Source organism: Bubalus kerabau, chromosome 5 (assembly GCF_029407905.1).
Source record: "Bubalus kerabau isolate K-KA32 ecotype Philippines breed swamp buffalo chromosome 5, PCC_UOA_SB_1v2, whole genome shotgun sequence".
Taxonomy (NCBI): Eukaryota; Metazoa; Chordata; class Mammalia; order Artiodactyla; family Bovidae; genus Bubalus; species Bubalus kerabau.
This window is the reverse complement of record NC_073628.1, coordinates 45,018,841-45,038,436: the sequence shown is the minus strand read 5'-3', so window position 1 is coordinate 45,038,436 and position 19,596 is coordinate 45,018,841. Positions and strand designations below refer to the sequence as shown.

Below are 19,596 nucleotides of genomic sequence, written 5' to 3'. Positions count from 1 at the left end.
AATATTAAGAACAAATGATAACAAAGAAATGTATTAAAATGAAGTTACCTTGAGATACTTCAAACTTTTACAACTGAAAGATGTAATAGACAAAAAATTAAGCATGGTCATAAGAGATGTAATCACTTTGAGTGTATATCAAAGTTCTTTTGAGTAGAGAAAACATAATTTTTAATGTTTATCTCATAAACTTAAGCCATAAATTTAACCAGAAAAAATGATTGCTTAAATTTTAAATGTTAATATTATATATGCTACATTCTTAGAACATAATCTAATTTTTTTAAAAAGAAAATAAATTAAATATAACTAGTTGAAATAAGAAAGATCTTTCTGTGTTGTTGGGTGTTGTCATTATAGACATGCCTGAACCGGCTAAGTCTGCTCCTGCCCCTAAAAAGGGCTCTAAAAAAGCTGTGACCAAGGCCCAGAAGAAGTATGGCAAGAAGCGCAAGCACAGCCGCAAGGAGAGCTACTCCGTGTACGTGTACAAGGTGCTGAAGCAAGTCCATCTGGACACCGGCATCTCGTCCAAGGCCATGGGAATCATGAACTTCTTCCTCAAGGACATTTTCCAGCACATCGCTGGCGAGGCATCTCGCCTGGCGCACTACAACAAGCGCTGGACTATCACATCCAGGGAGATCCAGACCACCGTGCGCTTGCTGCTACCTGGGGAGCTGGCCAAGCACGCCGTGTCCGAGGGCACTAACCTGTCACCAAGTATACCAGCTCCAAGTAAATATAATATGCCTAGCTGCTGTTAACAGAGAAGGCAATGGCACCCCACTCCAGTACTCTTGCCTGGAAAATCCCATGGACGGAGGGCCTGGTGGGCTGTAGTCCATGGGGTCGCTAAGAGTCCCACACGACTGAGCGACTTCGCTTTCACTTTTCACTTTCATGCATTGGAGAAGGAAATGGCAACCCACTCCAGTATTCTTGCCTGGAGAATCCAAGGGACGGGGGAGCCTGGTGGGCTGCCGTCTATGGGGTCGCACAGAGTCAGACACGACTGAAGCGACTTAGCAGCAGCAGCAGCAGTTGAAATAAAAAATGGAATCAACTAGATATTAAACCTTAGTTATAAACTTTTTAAATTACAAAGAAAAACAAGTATGTCATGTGGTAACTTGTGGAATGCAGTTAAAACTTGTTTCAAAAAAATAAAAAAAAAAAACCTGAGCCTAATACACCTTTATTATTAAAGGAAAAGACTTTTTTTCCTTTAGTGAGGTGCTAAGTTCTCATATTAACAAATTAAGAAAAGAAAAGCAAAACAAACCCAATAAAGTAGAAACAAAAAATTATTCCAAATAAAAGATGAAATTGGTTAAAAAATAAACAAATAAAAAAATACCCGAAATTGGTTACTTGAAAGTAATATCCCAAATTTAATTTCACTGAATGAGCCATTGAATTAAAAAAATATTAGAGGGGGTAGCAAGAGCATACAATTTTGAAAATGATAAAAAAATTTTGAAACAAATAAAGCAATCATAAGATTTATACAGAGTGGGAGCTGAGAAAAACATGAAAAAGAAGACTAGGAAGCAAACTTGCTTTAAAATCAATCAGTGAAACAAAACAAAATATTCTAGTATTTAATGAACTGAATATATTCATATTTGGTGTTTAATTTGGAGGGAAAATAAGGTTTATTTTATAAACAGCACTATCATCATTGCCTTAAATAAAAATATGATACCATATACAAAAGCAGAACTTAGGTGCCTCCAAAATACAAATTTAAAATTAAATGGCAATAATTTAAAATATTTCAATTGGAAACAACTTAAAATATCAAATTTTACAACAACTTACAGCATTTAAAACAACCCAGGAAATATAATTTGTAAGGAAAGGATATGGTTGTCACTTTCCTATGGAAATAAAAGGAGCTACAGAAAGTATGTGTATTCAAAATTTCTTATTGCGATATTGTTTGCACTGGCAAAAAATAATGCTAAATACCTAGAAACAACACAAATGACCATTTAACAATAGTTAAATGGATTTGCTACATACCTTAGTATTCAATGCCTTAAGTATTGAACATTCTTTGGCATTGCCTTTCTTTGGGACTGGAATAAAAACTGACCTTTTCCAGTCCTGTGGCCACTGCTGAGTTTTACAAATTTGCTGGGATATTGAGTGTAGCACTTTAACAGTATCATCTTTTATGATTTGAAATAGCTCAACTGGAATTACATCACTTCCACTACCATCACTGACTGGATGGACATGAGTTTGAGCAAGCTTCGGAAATTGGTGATGGGCAGAGAAGTTTGGTGTGCTGCAGTCCATGGGGTCGCAAAGAGTCAGACATGACTGAGTGACTGAACTGAACTGAAGTATTGGTTAAAAACAAAATTCAATTGATTAAATTTGAAGACATGATTGGTGTTATTCAAGGATGTGTGTGTGCTTAGTCACTCAGTCATGTCTAACTCTTGGTGACCCTACGGACTGTAGCCCGCCAGGCTCCTCTGTCAATGGGATTCTCCAGGCAAGAATACTGGAGTGGGTTGCTGTGCCCTCCTCCAGGGGATCTTCCCAACCCAGGGACTGAACCCAGGTCTTCCACAATGCAGGCAGATTCTCTACCTGCTGAGCCACCAGCGAAGCCCATGAATCTAATAAATAGAAGAGAGCTCTGATAAGTGCCACAAAATGGAAGGCTTTCATAGAAAAGAGGGTGGGGGCAAGGAGTTCAATTCAGTTCAGTCACTCAGTTATCTGACTCTTTGTGACCCCATGGACTGCAGTACACCAGGCTTCCCTGTCCATCACCAACTCCCGGAGCTTGCTCAAACTCATGTTCATCAAGCCTGTGATGCCATTCAACCATCTCATCCTCTGTCGTCCCCTTCTCTTCCTGCCTTCAATCCTTCCCAGCATCAGGGTCTTTTCAAATGAGTCCATTCTTCGCATCAGGTAGCCAACATATTTCAGCGTAAGTTTCAATACCAGTCCTTCCAAGGAACATTCAGGACTGATTTCCTTTAGGATGGACTGGTTGGATCTCTTTGCAGTCCAAGGCACTCTCAAGAGTCTTCTCCAACACCACAGTTCAAAAGCATCAATTCTTTGGCACTCAGCCTTCTTCACAGTTCAACTCTCACATCCATACATGACTACTTGAAAAACCATAGCTTTGACTAGATGGACTTTGTTGGCAAAGTAATGTCTCTGCTTTTTAATATGCTGTCTAGGTTGGTCATAGCTTTTCTTCCAAGGAACAAGTGTCTTTTAATTTCATGGCTGCAGTCACCATCTGCAGTGATTTTGGAGTCCCCCAAAAATAAGTCATCAGCAATAAATAATTTATAAATATATAAAAGGTTGCTTCTTCTTCCTCTGAGTAGTAGACTGGAGAAGGCTCAGAATACCTCGTTGGTTCTAACCGGAAAATTCCAAACTGCTTGATCAAGGTTTTATTTGGGAGTAAGGTCAACATCTGCTGGATCATGGAAAAAAAAAAGATAGTTCCAGAAAAACATCTATTTCTGCTTTATTGACTATGCCAAAGCCTTTGACTGTGTGGATCACAATAAACTGTGGAAAATTCTGAAAGAGACAGCAATACCAGGCCACCTGACCTGCCTCTTGAGAAACCTATATGCAGGTCAGGAAGCAACGGTTAGAACTGGACATGGAACAACAGACTGGTTCTAAATAGGAAAAGGAATACGTCAAGGCTGTATATTGTCACCCTGCTTATTTAACTTATATGCAGAGTACATCATGAGAAATGCTGGGCTGGAAGAAGCACAGGCTGGAATCAAGACTGCCGGGAGAAATATCAATAACCCCAGATATGCAGATGACATTACCCTTATGGCAGAAAGTGAAGAGGAACTAAAAAGCCTCCTGATGAAAGTGAAAGTGGAAAGTGAAAAAGTTGGCTTAAAGCTCAACATTCAGAAAATGAAGATCATGGCATCTGGTCCCATCACTTTATGGGAAATAGATGGGGAAACAGTGGAAACAGTGGCAGACTTTATTTTGGGGGGCTCCAAAATCATTGCTGATGGTGACTGCAGCCATGAAATTAAAAGACGCTTACTCCTTGGGAGAAAAGTTATGACCAACCTAGATAGCATATTGAAAAGCAGAGATATTACTTTGCCAACAAAGGTCTGTCTAGTCAAGACTATGGTTTTTCCAGTGGTCATGTATGGATGTGAGAGTTGGACTGTAAAGAAAGCTAAGCACCAAAGAATTGATGCTTTTGAACTGTGGTGTTGGAGAAGACTCTTGAGAGTCCCTTGGACTGAAAGGAGATCCAACCAGTCCATCCTAAAGGAAATCAGTCCTGAATGTTCCTTGGAAGGACTGATACTGAAACTGAAGCTCCAGTACTTTGGCCACCTCATGTGAAGAGTTGACTCATTGGAAAAGACTCTGATGCTGGGAGGGATTGGGGGCAGGAGGAGAAGGGGACGACAGAGGATGAGGTGACTGGATGGCATCACTGACTCGATGGACGTGAGTCTCAGTGAACTCTGGAAGTTGGTGATGGACAGGGAGGCCTGGCGTGCTGCGATTCATGGGGTCGAAAAGAGTCAGATATGATTGAGCGACTGAACTGAACTGAACTGAAGGTCAAAACTGCAGTTAGGTATTAAATCTAGGTTTGGTACCGTGGATTTTTAGCACATGTGAGGCCGTTTTGGATCTGTGGACCATGTTTAGCAGTGTGTGTGTGTGTGTGTGTGTGTGTGTGTGTGCACGTGTGCGCAGTGGGTCATGTCTGACTCTTAGCAATCCCATGAACTGTAGCCTGCCAACTTTTCCAGGCAAGAACACTGGAGGGGGTTGCCATTTTCTTCTCTAGGGGATCTTACTGACCCAGGGATCAAATCCACATCTTTTGTGTCTCCTGCACTGGCAGGCAGATTCTTTACCATTGTGCCACCTGGAAAGTACCATGCAGCTATTTTCCTTAAAATGAATTCAATTTCTTGCTGTGAAGAGATCTCTCTAATGTATTTTTAAGAATGAAAGAACTTCATTAAGAATAGAAAGAAAAGGTGTGGCACTGGGAGTTTTGACACAACCCCGAGGGCCTCACCAGCAACCTATTGCTTATCTAAGCAGAGAATTAGATGTAGTTTCACGTCGGTGGCCCCACTGCCTAAGAGTAATTGGGGCAGTGGCTTTATTAGCACCTGAAGCTTTAAAAATAATTAATGGACGAAACCTTACTGTACTGACTTCTCATGATGTGAGTGGAATCTTAAATTCTAAGGTTAATATTTGGATGACAGACAGTAGGCTTCTTAAGTATCAGTCATTGTTGTTAGAAGGACCAGTAACTAAGCTTAAAGTTTGTGGAAATTTAAATCCTGCCACTTTCCTTCCTGAGAAGGAAAATGAAACACCTGATCACGATTGTTCTCAATTCCTAACTTTAAACTATGCAGCTTGGGAGGATCTAAAGGATACCCCATTAGACAATCCTGACATGGAAATATTTACAGATGGCAGTTCTTTTGTTCAGGATGGAAAGCATAAAGCAGGTTACGCCATGGTGACTGCTGAACAGGTTTTGGAAGCAAAATCTCTCCCCCAGGGAACCAGTGCTCAGTTAGCGGAGCTTGTGGCCCCGACCCGAGCTCTAGAGTTAAGCAAAGGCCAGCGGATGGGCCTGATAGTCTATGTGAGTCTACTTCTGCTGACTCCAAATATCCTGAGTCTGCCGTTGGATCCTCAAGACAATGTCTTCCTGTCCTGGGCTCACTCCTATGCTGCATTCCACAATCGGTCTAACTGCTGGGTCTGCGGAGCGCTCCCCTCTTCATCAGTGGAAGGCTTCCCGTGGTGGACATCCCCACTTCAAGGAAAAGACTTTCTCCAAGTCTGTAAATACCTTCGACAACAATCACATGCGATGCCTCTTCTTCATCTGATGACATCTACCAACCCTAAAATGGACTGGTGCAACACTTTGCACTTTAACTATGGACATAATGTGACTTTTGATTTTGATTCTGAATGTTGTGTTTCTGCTGTTTGCTCCCTGCATCTGTAATTGTATACCTGGATTTGTTTCTAGCCGCATGAAAGCTTTTAAGTTACAAATGGTGGCTCAAACTCCTGCTACTGCTGTAGCTTCCTCCAGCTACTATCTGGGGCCCCTGGATCAGATACCCTCATTATGAGGATTAGGAGAATATGTTGCCTCACCAATTTAGGGACAAAGCCCCTTGTCAGCTCGGAAGTAGTTATGGAACGAGAACGATGCCCCTTTTCCCTAGGCAACATAATTCTCCTAAAAGAAAAGGGGGGAATGAGAGAGTCAGTTCCTAGGCAGGTTGATAGGGAGTCTAGGGGTCCCCAAGGAGAGAGGGGTCTGGAATTCTCAAGGAGGAAGAAAGGACAAACTTTTTTTCTTTCTCCACATTCCTTAGGATTATGTAACAATAATGTATCCTGCCTAAGGACAGTCTTTGGATTAAACCTTCTGGCTAATTCTGTTATCTTAAAATGTAAATTATGGGAGTAGGTCTCATGAGGTCTTTACAACCTCCAGACATTCTTTGGATTATATAACCTCATTGTTAACACTAGCAAGCAGGTATTCTTTCTGCCCTCTTCTGATGCCTATGTCAGAAGCTTTCTCTATCTCCTTTATACTTTAATAAAACTTTATTACACAAAAGCTCTGCGCGATCAAGCCTCGTCTCTGGCCCCGGATTGAATTCTTCTCCTCTGGAGGCCAAGAATCCCGGTGTATTCGCGTGATTCAACAACCTTTCAAAGACCAGGAGTTCCAAAGAAAAATAAAGCCAAGGCCCAGTCTCCATAACACCCTTGAGTTACACCTTTGGAATTAGTGTGAAGATCATTCTGTTAAAAAGTCTCTCTCTTATTCTCCTTTTTTCTTTTACAAATACCTTGAAATATAATTAATGTACATTAATCTATAATTTAAAGGGTACAGTTTTGTGAGTTTTATTATATGTATACATCCAGAAAACTAACATTCTAGTCAAGATACCCCACACTTTTATCACCCAAAAAAAGTTTCCTCATGAACCTTGTTAATTTATTCCTTAATTTTAGTCATTATAGATCAGCTTTCATTTTCTGTAATTGTATATAAATCAAATAATAAAGTATGTATTCTTTTGTCTTTAAAAAAAAAAAGAATGAAAGAACTTCATTAAGAATGAAATGAGGTTGATGAGAACGAAAGAATGAAAACTAGTTGACAGCATTATTCTAAGCATTTCACCTATTAACTCAGTCAGAACGTCACTACATCCCTATGAGGGAGGGCCTATTATTAATCCCAGTTTTGCTAACAAGGAAACCGTGTCAGAGAATATAAACAGCTTTTCTGAACATAGTAAGAAGTGATATTAAGATTCAAATCATGGCATTCTGTATCTAGAATCTGTACCCTGAACATATGTGCCTTGTTTCTTATTCATATTTGTAAGTGACTGGGTAATTTTAGCAGAAAATTTGGAAGTGTTCACACCAGGGAGGGAACAAAAGTTGCCTTTCTTGGCAGAGTATAGATGGAAAGGGGAAAAATCTGTAGCAAATGGCAAAATATATTTAATGTAATTTATTGAGTTTTACTATCTCATATAACAAAAACACAAATATGATTAAGAAGGGATTCTAAAAAAAAGAAGGAATAGGAACAAATGAAAATGATGATAAATTTGAGAGCTTTTCGGCTCAAGTTGTTACATTAACTAAATCTGAACTAATTTATTTAAATATTTAACTATATTTAAATTCTAAGAAGTACTAAGTACTAGTTTAAAAAATGAGATAAATGCATAAATCAGTTTGATCTTGTCAATTAAATAAGTAAAAAGTAATAATAATCTCAGCTTATTTTCAACATATCAAAATGAAATATTTTAAACATTCCCGTATCATTACCTGGGTAAGTAATGTAATTCTTGGTAAAGGAATGCACTTTCTCAATGTGAATAAACTGATAGTCTTGACCTTTAAATCAGCCACCCTGTGCTGGTTTGGCTATCTTCATGCCAAGACTCTCTACAGCTTGCTATTTTAGAATTTACCTTGACTTCATGTTTCCCTTTTGGCAACAACCTAGAGAAAGAAGGGGAGTCAAACTGAACTGCAAAACTTTAGAAATAAAGTGCCAAGAGGAGAAGGACGGGTGACAGAGGATGAGATGGTTGGATGCCATCACTGACTCAATGAACATGAGTTTGAGCAAACTTTAGGGAGATGGTGATAGACAGGGAGGCCTGGCGTGCTGCAGTCCATGCGGTCGAAGAGGTCAGATGCAACTGAGTGACTGAACAGCAAGACATGGTCCTCTTGTCCTCCGTGTGCTTACCCCCTGACCTGCTGATAGCATATGAAATAGTTCCAGGTCAGTGTCTACAACTTCGAAGCTAATCCACACAGGTATATAAACTTAAAATTTCAGATATTGCTGGGGCTGCAAAGTTGGTCCCTTACAAGCTGAATATCTCTGAAAGTGAACAGCATGAGATGAGAAATATAAACATTTATCGGGTGACACGACATTTGCCCCATGAAAATTTGAGACTGATCTAAAGGTCAAGACTATCAGTTTCTCCAAGTTGAGAAACTGCATTCATTTCCCAAGAATCACATTACTAACCCTGGTGATGATATAGGGTTGTTTAAAATACTTCATTTTAATACGTTGAAAGGGCTTCCCTCATAGCTCAGCTGGTACAGAATTCCCTGTAAAGTGGGAGACCTGGGTTTGATCCCTGGGTCGGGAAGATCCCCTAGAGAAGGGAAAGGCTACCCACTCCAGTATTCTTGCCTGGAGAATTCCATGGACTGTATAGTCCATGGATCCGCAAAGAGTTGGACACCACTGAACGACTTTCACCATAATAAGCTGAAAATAAGCTGACATCATAAACCTGATTGTTAAAGTTGTAGAGTAAGTGGTTTCAATCAACATTTAATAAATATTTATTGAGCATCTATTATGTCCTGGTGACACAGTGGTGAACAAGACAGACGAGGCCCAAACCTCATGGAGCTTCTGTTCGGGTGGGACAGATACACAATAAACAAGAAAGTGCAATAAATATAGGCATTTATCATTGTTACGTAGAAACAGCAATAAAACAGAGAGCTAGAGAAGGCCACTTCAGATAGCATGATTAGAGGATCCCTTCCTGCAGGGATAAAATATTTATCAGTGAGAATTTCATACAGTGAGAATGACAGGTCGTGGGGAAAGCTGAGTAAATTATTTCAGGCAGAGAGGACGATAAAGCACAAAGGTAATCGAGACAGAAAATCTAGAAGGTTTGAGGATTAACAGAAGGCAGAGTTTCCTGACACAATTAGGGGGATGAAGGAATAAGTTGGGCATATCGTACAGGATATTATATAATTTTATTCGAAGATGACAAAAGTAACCTATTGTGAAGTATTCCACTTGTCAACATTGGGAGTACCTTGATATGGTTTACATTTCAATAAAAAAAAAAATGGTGCAAGTAAAACAAACTTAGTATGATAAATTGGCAGATCAGCTTGGGTAGGGGCCCTGGGGGGAAAAATGAGTCAAGGATGACACTTAAGTTCCTGGCTTTCATAAATTCAAGAAACAGTGGATGAAACTAGAAGGTAAATTTGATCGACCAGGAAGCAATGATAGCCTATTGGCCCAGAGTGGTGTTGGTGGGAAAGGAGGAAAGTGGAGACATTCACTATTTATTGGGTCTCTAGGGTTGCTCTCCCTTTGTGTGACCTATAGCAGCCATCCCCAGGGCTGGGTTTCGTGGAAGACAATCTTTCCATGCCCACTCCAGTGTTCTTGCCTAGAGAATCCCAGGGATGGGGGAGCCTGGTGGGCTGTCGTCTATGGGGTCGCACAGAGTCGGACACGACTGAAGTGACTTAGCAGCAGCAATCTTTCCAGGTGGGGGCGGGGGGTGGTGTGGATATGTATGTGCTGGTGTTGGGGGTGGTTTCAAGATGATTCAAGCACATTATACTTATTGTGTGCTTTATTTCTATTATTATTACATTGTGATGGATGATGAAACAATTATACAGCTCACCATAGCGCAGAATCAGTGGGAGCCCTGAGCTTGTTTTCTTGAGCTCAGGTGGTTACGTGAGCTATGGGGAGCAGTTGTAAACACAGAGGAAGTGCAGCTTGCTCGTCTGCCATTCACTTCCTGCTGTGTGTGCTGGTCTGTGGCCGAGGGTTGTGGACTCCTGACCTACAGGATAATCCTGGTGTATCAGTAAAAAGTAAAGCTTCTCAAAATTCTCATTTCAAAAACATGGTTTATTTAACAGAAGGAAATAGTGAACTGAGAACAGGATCAACAGTAGAGACTACCTCAGCAATTCTTAGTTTCACAGCTGCATCAGCATGCATCTGCTGTAGAACTTTTCTTTCTCTTAAGTTTGTATCTGACTCTCACCCAAGCAGACAAAGCTTCACGTGCTTAATTTCATTCTAACACTCTAACTTAAAAATGGAGGCTTTTTGTTGGTTATCAGATCTATACTCACTGGCAGTTTGACCACAGAAAAGTCACTTATCCTTTCTAAGTCCCATTTTTCTTATCTCTAAAATGGGAGTAATACTATCTGGGAGATTGCTATCATATTGACACAATATGTGAATGTACTGTGCAAACAATGATGAACTATTCAAAGAGAAAACATAATTGTTATTTTTCTACCTTCACCAGCTCAGATCAGATCAGATCAGCTCAGTCGCTCAGTTGTGTCCGACTCTTTGCGACCCCATGAATCGCAGCACGCCAGGCCTCCCTGTCCATCACCAACTCCCGGAGTTCACTCAGACTCACATCCATCGAGTTAGTGATGCCATCCAGCCATCTCATCCTCTGTCATCCCCTTCTCCTCCTGCCCCCAATCCCTCCCAGCATCAGAGTCTTTTCCAATGAGTCAACTCTTCGCATGAGGTGGCCAGAGTACTGGAGTTTCAGCTTTAGCATCATTCCTTCCAAAGAAATTCCAGGGCTGATCTCCTTTAGGATGGACTGGTTGGATCTCCTTGCAGTCCAAGGGACTCTCAAGAGTCTTCTCCAACACCACAGTTCAAAAGCATCAATTCTTTGGTGCTCAGCCTTCTTCACAGTCCCACTCTCACATCCATACATGACCACAGGAAAAACCATAGCCTTGACTAGATGGACCTTTGTTGGCAAAGTAATGTCTCTTCTTTTGAATATGCTATCTAGGTTGGTCATAACTTTCCTTCCAAGGAGTAAGCGTCTTTTAATTTCATGGCTGCAGTCACCATCTGTAGTGATTTTGGAGCCCAGAAAAATAAAGTCTGACACTGTTTCCACTGTTTCCCCATCTATTTCCCATGAAGTGGTGGGACTGGATGCCATGATCTTCGTTTTCTGAATGTTGAGCTTTAAGCCAACTTTTTCACTCTCCACTTTCACTTTCATCAAGAGGCTTTTTAGTTCCTCTTCACTTTCACCAGCTCACATTGCATCAAATTCAAGGTAACTTCCTTCTATTTCTGTATCTTAACTAAGTAAACTTACAATATTCCTACTCCTGGAAAAAGACACTGTGGAAAAAGTGCTTGAGTGGATTTTTTCCATGGTTGGAATTGTGTCCGTGGTCACATAAACACATCTCTGCTTGTCCCTATTCACCTCATGACCAAGGGCACACACTTTTCAGTAGTTGACAGTGAGAGAATCTCAGAATGTAAAATTATTCTGGTGAAGAAGTTCTCAGAATGTGGTCCAAGGAGCCAGGGGATTCATGAGACTCCTTCATGGGTTGACAGGCTATTTCTTTTTCAAGTATTAAGTCTGTATAATACTGTATTTTCTTCACATACTGCAACTGAAACAATGTATCATAACAAATGGAGTAGAGGAACAGGTAATATAGCATCCATCAATTAAGCCAGGCAATAGAGTTTGCAAAACTGTAAAACAATGTAACTCTTCTGATTTTTTTCATGCTATATTTTAGAGTGCCACTTTCATTTTATTATTATTAAATGAGTAAGTCAATTGTTAATTTTTTTTTTTTTTTTTTTTTTTACTTTCGTCCTAATGGAGTAAACACTGCCAGATATAATCCATATAAAGCTCTTTGGAGTCCTGATAATCTTTAAGAACGTAAAGGGATGCCAAGAACAAAAAGTCTGTGAAATATTGGCAGAGTACAATCAACCAGCCTAGGCAGCATTATTAAGCAACCCTGTGATCTTTCCCAGATAAGCTCTCATCAGTTGAGTTTTCATGCACAGAAAGCTAATCCTTCTGCCTTCTGTAAAGGTGTGAAACCTTCTGCTTTTTTCTTGCTTATCTTCCTCCCTTCCTTTCTTTCATTAATTTTATTGAGAGGATGAATGAGTTGGCTAACTGACAAAATCTTAAGATACAAAATAATAGTCCATAGAGTCCATATAGAGCATGGACTCTAGTGGAAAAGGCAGTCAATCAAATGATGATAGTGAACTGTGAACACAGGAACATAAGGTCACAGAAGAGAGAGTTTTGACATCTGCCTAGGAGATCAGAAGGAGAAAAGCAGAGTATGGCACTTGGGGCATCACAAGATCTGAACAAATAATTCAGCTCTCTTTTTACTCTTGTGGCGCAACCTCTTATTTTAAATAGAAGTGGCCCACTGTAGCCACCAGGTGGTACTTTACTCCTATTTCTCTTCAAGAGAGAAGGTGTCACAGGAGTGCAGTTTGCTGACAGACTCCGGTTGCAGTGACTTCAGGAACCACCTCAGTTTTCCAGTCCAGGACAATGGTGAAGTGCACCATGAATTGACCATTGGCCTCGGCATTTTCCCAAGGCAAGCTCTTGCATGGGTGTCATCACACAAGAGTTCCCTGTTGGACCGGCTGACACTATCTCAGAGTAGTAGTCCCGAGCCTCTTTCTCTCAGATTGATCCTCCTTCATTTTCACAGAGGTCAGAACTACACTGGAGTCTGAGACTTTCCCTTCCTATTCCTCTTCCCTTTCCAAGTTCTGTTTTGCAGGCATTCATTTCAGTGCAATTCAGCCGCTCAGTCGTGTCTGACTCTTTGCGACCCCATGAATCGCAGCACGCCAGGCCTCCCTGTCCATCACCAGCTCCCGGAGATCACTCAAACTCATGTCCATCGAGTCGGTGATGCCACCAGCCATCTCTTCCTCTACAGTTCAAAAGCATCAATTCTTCGGTGCTCAGCTTTCTTTACAGTCCAGCTCTCACATCCATACATGACCACAGGAAAAACCATAGCCTTGACTAGATGGACCTTTGTTGGCAAAGTAATGTTTCTGCTTTTGAATATGCTATCTAGCTTGGTCATAACTTTCCTTCCAAGGAGTAAGCGTCTTCTACTTTCATGGCTGCAGTCACCATCTGCAGTGATTTTGGAGCCCCCCAAAATAAAAGTCTGACACTGTTTCCATCGTTTCCCCATCTATTTCCCATGAAGTGATGGGACCAGATGCCATGATCTTTGTTTTCTGAATCGTAAGCTTTAAGCCAACTTTTTCACTTTCCTCTTTCACTTTCATCAAGAGGCTTTTTAGTTCCTCTTCACTTTCTGCCATAAGGGTGATGTCATCTGCATATCTGAGGTTATTGATATTTCTCCCGGCAATCTTGATTCCAGCTTATGCTTCTTCCAGCCCAGCATTTCTCATGATGTACTCTTCATATAAGTTAAATAAGCATGGTGACAATATACAGCCTTGATGTACTCCTTTCCCTATTTGGAACCAGTCTGTTGTTCCATGTCCAGTTCTAACTGTTGCTTCCTGACCTGCATATAGGTTTCTCAAGAGGCAGGTCAGGTGCTCTGGTATGCCCATCTCTTTCAGAATTTTCCACAGTTTATTGTGATCCACACAGTCAAAGGCTTTGGCATAGTCAATAAAGCAGAAATAGATGTTTATCTGGAACTCTCTTGCTTTTTCAATGATCCAGCGGATGTTGGAAATTTGATCTCTGGTTCCTCTGCCTTTTCTAAAACCAGCTTGAACATCTGGAAGTTCCCAGGCATTACCCCCTAATAAATTCTCTGAGCCTCAGTTCTGTCTCCAGTGAAATTGAAATCATGTAATATCTTGCTCACACAAGTGTGTAATAATTAAATGAGATGATATATGTGAATTACCTTGATAAAATGTAAAGTCCTAAATGGGCTTCACTGGTGACTTAGAGAGTAAACAACCTGCCTGCAATGGTGGAGACCTGGTTTGATTCCTGGGTCGGGAAGATCTCCTGGAGAAGGAAATGGCAACGCACTCCAGTATTCTTGCCTGGAGAATCCCATGGATACAGAGGAGCCTGGCAGGCTACAGTCCATGGGGTCTCAATGAGTCAGACATGACTCAGTGACAAACACACTAAAGTCATAAATAAATGAAATTATTATGGTTGTTACTCTGACTACCAATGCCAGATATGTAGAATGCCAAATGGTATTCTACATTGATATGTCAAATTTTTTGTCTATTTCTTTGATCCTTCTTTGTTTTGATATGCATTTCTGAACAGTGACTTTCAAACTTATTCACAAGGAATATGGGAATCAAGAAGCTCTTTGCCAAATACATGAAATATAGCTATATTTATGTCCATGATACTATTCATTCATTCAAAAAATACGTGAGTACTGTGTGCCAGAATTATTGAGGGTGCTAGGATTATAGCAGAGAAACAGGATTTGGAGTCTACTGTCTAATAAAGATAGTTTTCTAGTAGTAATATATACTACTAATAAATGTAGTCAGTTGTCTGTAGAATCTGTATTAACTCATTCAGTCTTCTCAAAGCTAGATGAGGTAGTCATAGGTCTACACCAATTATGCACATTATAAATGAGAAAACTAAGGCACAAAGAGAAGTCAAATAACTTCCTCAAGATCAAAATATTAATAGTTGGTGAGTAGCAGAACCATGCTTCAAACTTAGGCAGTGTGATACAAGTTCTTGTTCATCTCTAAGCTATCTCTGAGAATCTAAGTGATTCTCAAGTTGCAGCTATCTGAGGATCCTTTGAAAGGGTTAAAACATAAGATAGTTGGGAACTGATTCAGTAGGTATGGCTGGGAGTCAAGAATCTACATTTCTAGCAAATTCCAAAGAGATGCATATGCATCTGGTCATTTTCATCCAGCAGTTTGAGAATTACTGCCAAGTAATGCTGTGCTGTGCTTAGTCACTCAGCCGTGTCCCACTCTCTGTGACCCCATGGACTGTAGCCTGCCAGGCTCCTCTGTCCATGGGATTCTCCAGGCCAGAATACTGGAGTAGATTGACATGCCTTCCTCCAGGGGATCTTCCCAACCCAGGGATCCAACCCAAGTCTCCTGCATTACAGGTGGATTCTTTACCATCTGAGTCACCAGGGAGGTCTGATAAGCAATGCTACTTCTTTATAAATCTAGTTAAAATGATCTGAGCCCAGTACCAAACTGTGGTTTGCACATAAATTGACTTTTACTTCATATCCTTTGAAATATATGAAATTTTCAGGAATGCAACTTTTAGATAAATCAATTGGACTTTGTTCTGCTGGGAACTTGACCAAGAGTTTTCCAGCATGACATCTGATAAAGCAACTGTGACATTCATTCAAGATACTGTCATCTCTGGATCATTTCCTTATAGTAAAATACATCCACTAGACTAAGGGGTATTTGAGTTATAAACTCACTGAAATAATTTCTATTCTTAGAAAAAAGGTACCTGTCAATTTTACAATTCTACATAGAGACATAAAATGCAAGTATCTGAATATCTCATTTTATTCTTCAGTACATTCATACATGAGCATTTTAGGTAATGAAATACAGGTGTTTGTATTAAACTTTATCTAAAATATCTTTTCCTCAATATTTACACCTTTTGCCTTTACTTTCTGTGGTCATATCAATGAGATTTTTTTCCTGTTTTCATTTTAATTTTTTAAAATATCTTTTTGTCTTTCATATTATCGGTACTTTTCAAATAAGCTTATATATGAATTTCATTTCAAATTAGCAAAAGGTCTCTATAAAATATGTTATAAAAATAAAACTTTACATCTGATCAATTTGAGAATCACTAGTTTTTTCCCCTGCTAATGGAGAGAGGACTAGTTTGAGAATTATTAGATTAGTGGAAATAAACTAAATTGAAAGTCAAAGTACCTGAGGTTTATTCCTAAATCTTAGTAACTGGCAATGTGATGTTATTATTATCTCTGGATCTTCATTTCCAAATAGCAAAACAAATCCATTAGGTTAAGAAGTCTTCAAGATTCTTTCCTATTTATTCACTGACTAGAGATGTGTTTTCAACTTTTTTCACAATTGTTTGTGCTACTTTGATTGCACGATCAAAGAAATTTTCAACTTGATTATTCAGTTCATAACTGATGATCTAATATAGGTTTTAGTATTTTAACAACCAATGGCACATTTTCTCAGAGATTAGAAATGCTGTTTCTCTGTCAGAGTGTTATCTCTGAACAGTAAATGGGCTAGTTTAATTCATGCTGTCAGCTTTTCATCCTAAGTAAACGGCAATAAAACCTTGAAGAAGGGTGTTAGCCCCACCCATGCCTTTGCAGTTTGTGACTATATTAGAGAGTATTTTCATTTCTGAGCTTTCAACAGCAACGCCTTCTGCCAAATTGAAATTGGCTTTCAGGCCTAGAAACCAAGATAAGGTTATTAAGTGAATTTACTTTAACACCTTAGGACACTTCCTTAGTTTTTTCAAGCCATTATCTAGTGAGACAAAGGTGAATAATCTGGACTTGCTTCCTTCAATCTGGTGGAAAAGGTGGACATAAAAATATTTATTTGAAACCAGTGTAATGAGGGCAAAATGAACGTGCCCTGGCAGGAACACAGGAAAGTCTGTCTTCTTCATCACTTGTTCTTGATGATGTTAGAAGCCTGACGCCTAGAACACTCTGTGCAGGAAAGGAGCCCCGACTTCCAACAACAGACAGTAAAGACAGCAGCTCTCACAGAAAAGGGTGATAATTAAACTGAACAAGGAAGCATCTGGAAATCGTGCTACTTAATAATTACCAGCCATCAGACTGGCACTCTGAAACCTGATCACAAGACCGGCTTTCTCCCACCTTCCTCATCCAGGGCAAGTTACTTCCTCTCTCTGGGCCTGAAGCTTTTCAGTTGTAAAACAAGAGCTTCAGTGCCTGTATGCGTTTGCCGGCGCGTGAGCACAACTAAATCCTATAAAATTAACAGGAGGACAAAAAAACAAAACACTAATACACAAAAACTGCAAGTTTGCACTACAACTGAATTCTCCTGTAGACAACAGGCCAAGAACATTAACAGGAAACCGACAAAATCCAGCAAAAAAAAAAAAAAAAAGGCAGAGAAAGTTTTGGGAAAAGGAAGGAAGAGCAGTTTTCAAACGGGGGGGGTGGGTGGGAGTGTGCTGGTGGTCGCATGTAAAGTAGTTCTGAGGGGAAAAAAGTTAACCCAGTGAGGACTAAGTGGGGACGACGAGCAAGTAAGGAAAGCTGCCCTAGTTAGACCGCGTGCCCTGGACCTCTTTCCCAGCCTGGATGCCGCCAGCCCCTCACCGCTGCCTCCGCACCTGGCTCCTGCTTCTCTCTGACCTTCACTCTCCCCTCGCCCGCAGGCCTGACTCTGTACGGCCCCCCGCCTTTTATTTTTCTTTTTTATTCTCAGTCTCCCTCCCTCCGTTACCCCTCCAGGAGCGAAGGAGCGCGTCCTGGGCGCCCACGGAACGGCGGTGGCTCTCCCGCCCCCGGAGAGCCGTCCCCGGGCGACCGAACCCCAGAGCCGGCGGCCCACGGCTGACCCGCGAGCCCCGAGCCCCACCTGAGGGGCGGAGCGACTCCCGGGCGCGACCCCTAGCCCCGCCCGAGACCCCACCCCCGCCGGGCCGCGTTTCCGGCCCCTCCGCCGACTTTAAGGCGCGCGCGGCCGCGGTGGCTGCAGTCCCGCCCGGCTCGCCGCGGCTCTCTGTCGCCCCCGCTTCCTCCCGGCTCTGCCGGCATGGGTCCCTGGCCCGGCTCGCGGCTCGCCGCGCTCTTGCTGCTCGTCTGTGGCGCTGGCTCCGTGCTCGGGGACACGCCTGCCAACTGCACCTACCCCGACCTGCTGGGCACCTGGGTCTTCCAGGTGGGCCCCAGCGGCTCCCAGCGCGATGTCAACTGCTCGGTGATGGGTAAGCCGCTGGCGCCTGGGCACCCGCTTCCTCCCTGGGTCTGCCCGGGGCTCCTGCGCTTCGGTCCCTGTACCCTTGTCCCCGCAGTGACCCCCCCCCCCCCGGCCGCGTTGGCGGGAGGCCAGGAAGTCCTGGCTGGACTTGGGGTGCCTCCGAGCGCCCCCCTCGCTCCAGGGCGGCGATGTCAGAGTGGAGAGGCTGAGCGCTTCTAACTTCACGTGGTCTTGATTATTTCCTGGGCCCTCAACACTTTCTGCAGTAACTTTTTTTTCTCCCTTGAGTTTTGTTTCTTGTTTTTTGTTTGTTTGGAAGAGAGTTGAGACCAGGCAATCTTATCTCCCCATCCAATCCTCAGTATTTCATTGTGATAGATTAAAATGAGCTTAAAGACTCTTGAGAATATAGCTGTTAACTTTTTCTCCTTTTATTTGATTGTGGAAAAGAGCCCTTATGCCCAGAGGTTTTGATTTGGACTTGTGTTGATGCTGTTAGTCTGAGAAAGCTTCTGGTATGGTACCCCTCCACAGTTTCATGCATTGCAGGATGGGTTCATGTATTGCAGGGCATGTAGTATACAATTTTTTTTTTTTTTTTAAATACCTCTTTAGCCAGTAATTTGAAATGCAGGGAGCCAAGCACAATGTGTAGCTCACGGAAGGCTCTCAGTATCTTGTATCTGAGCAAACTCAGGGAGATGGTGAAGGACAGGGAAGCCTGGCTTGCTGCAGTCCACTGGGTCACAAAGAGTCAGACACGACTGAGCCACAGAACAACAACATTTGAACACACTAGAACATTTCATATGCTCTCAGATAACACTGCTATCCTGAGGACAAAGGGAGAAGGGAGAGGAAAAACACAGTCTTGGGTCAGGAGAGGCACTCTTGTTCTACTCAGACCCTTACCACACTGTGGCTTCTGCAGAATGAGCAAAGCTCTTGGCCACAATTTCCTTGTTAACAGAACAAAGATTGCCAGTTCATTTGTCACTGAACAGACTTACTCAGCTGTCCGACTCCAAATGACTATGTGGCACTTCATAGTATGGGGCATTATAATCATGTTCTCTTTTAAAAGTTGAACTTGGAGGTCCAAAGCAGAAGGGAGATCAGGATTTGGGTTGTTCTGTCACATGGAATCTCCTGTGTGCACTCATCCTGGGCAACTCTTTACAGCCCCCATGGACTGTGGCCCGCCAGACTCCTCTGTCCTTGGAATTTTCCAGGCAAGAATACTGGAGTGGGTTGCCATTCGTATTCCAGGGGATCTTCCCCATCCAGGGATCGAACCCAGTTCTCTTGTGTCTCCTGCCTTGGCCTTTACCACTAGTGCCACCTGAGAAGCCCTTGGAATCTCCTATTTCAGAGCAGTAATAGGAAGCATGGAAAATTTGTGTACAGTGTGGAAACTTCCA

The 19,596-nt window shown here is 41.7% G+C and overlaps 2 protein-coding genes across 3 annotated transcripts in view; both read left to right on the top strand.

The window, feature by feature from the left end:
• Nucleotides 1-362: 362 nt before the first annotated feature.
• LOC129654218 (histone H2B type 1-K-like) lies at nucleotides 363-17,837 on the top strand. Its single transcript, XM_055583744.1, has 2 exons — nucleotides 363-621; nucleotides 17,707-17,837. The coding sequence occupies exons 1-2, from the start codon at nucleotides 363-365 to the stop codon at nucleotides 17,835-17,837; spliced, it is 390 nt and encodes a 129-aa protein (XP_055439719.1).
• Nucleotides 17,838-17,934: 97 nt separating this feature from the next.
• Nucleotides 17,935-19,596, top strand: part of CTSC (cathepsin C) — a 44,051-nt gene continuing 42,389 nt past the window's right edge. The window contains exon 1 of one of the 2 annotated variants that reach the window (XM_055581572.1): nucleotides 17,935-18,182. In XM_055581572.1, the coding sequence (XP_055437547.1) occupies nucleotides 18,011-18,182 (172 nt within the window). In that variant the 5' untranslated portion in view covers nucleotides 17,935-18,010. The remainder of the gene's footprint in view (nucleotides 18,183-19,596) is intronic. The other variant, XM_055581573.1, reaches the window with a different exon arrangement.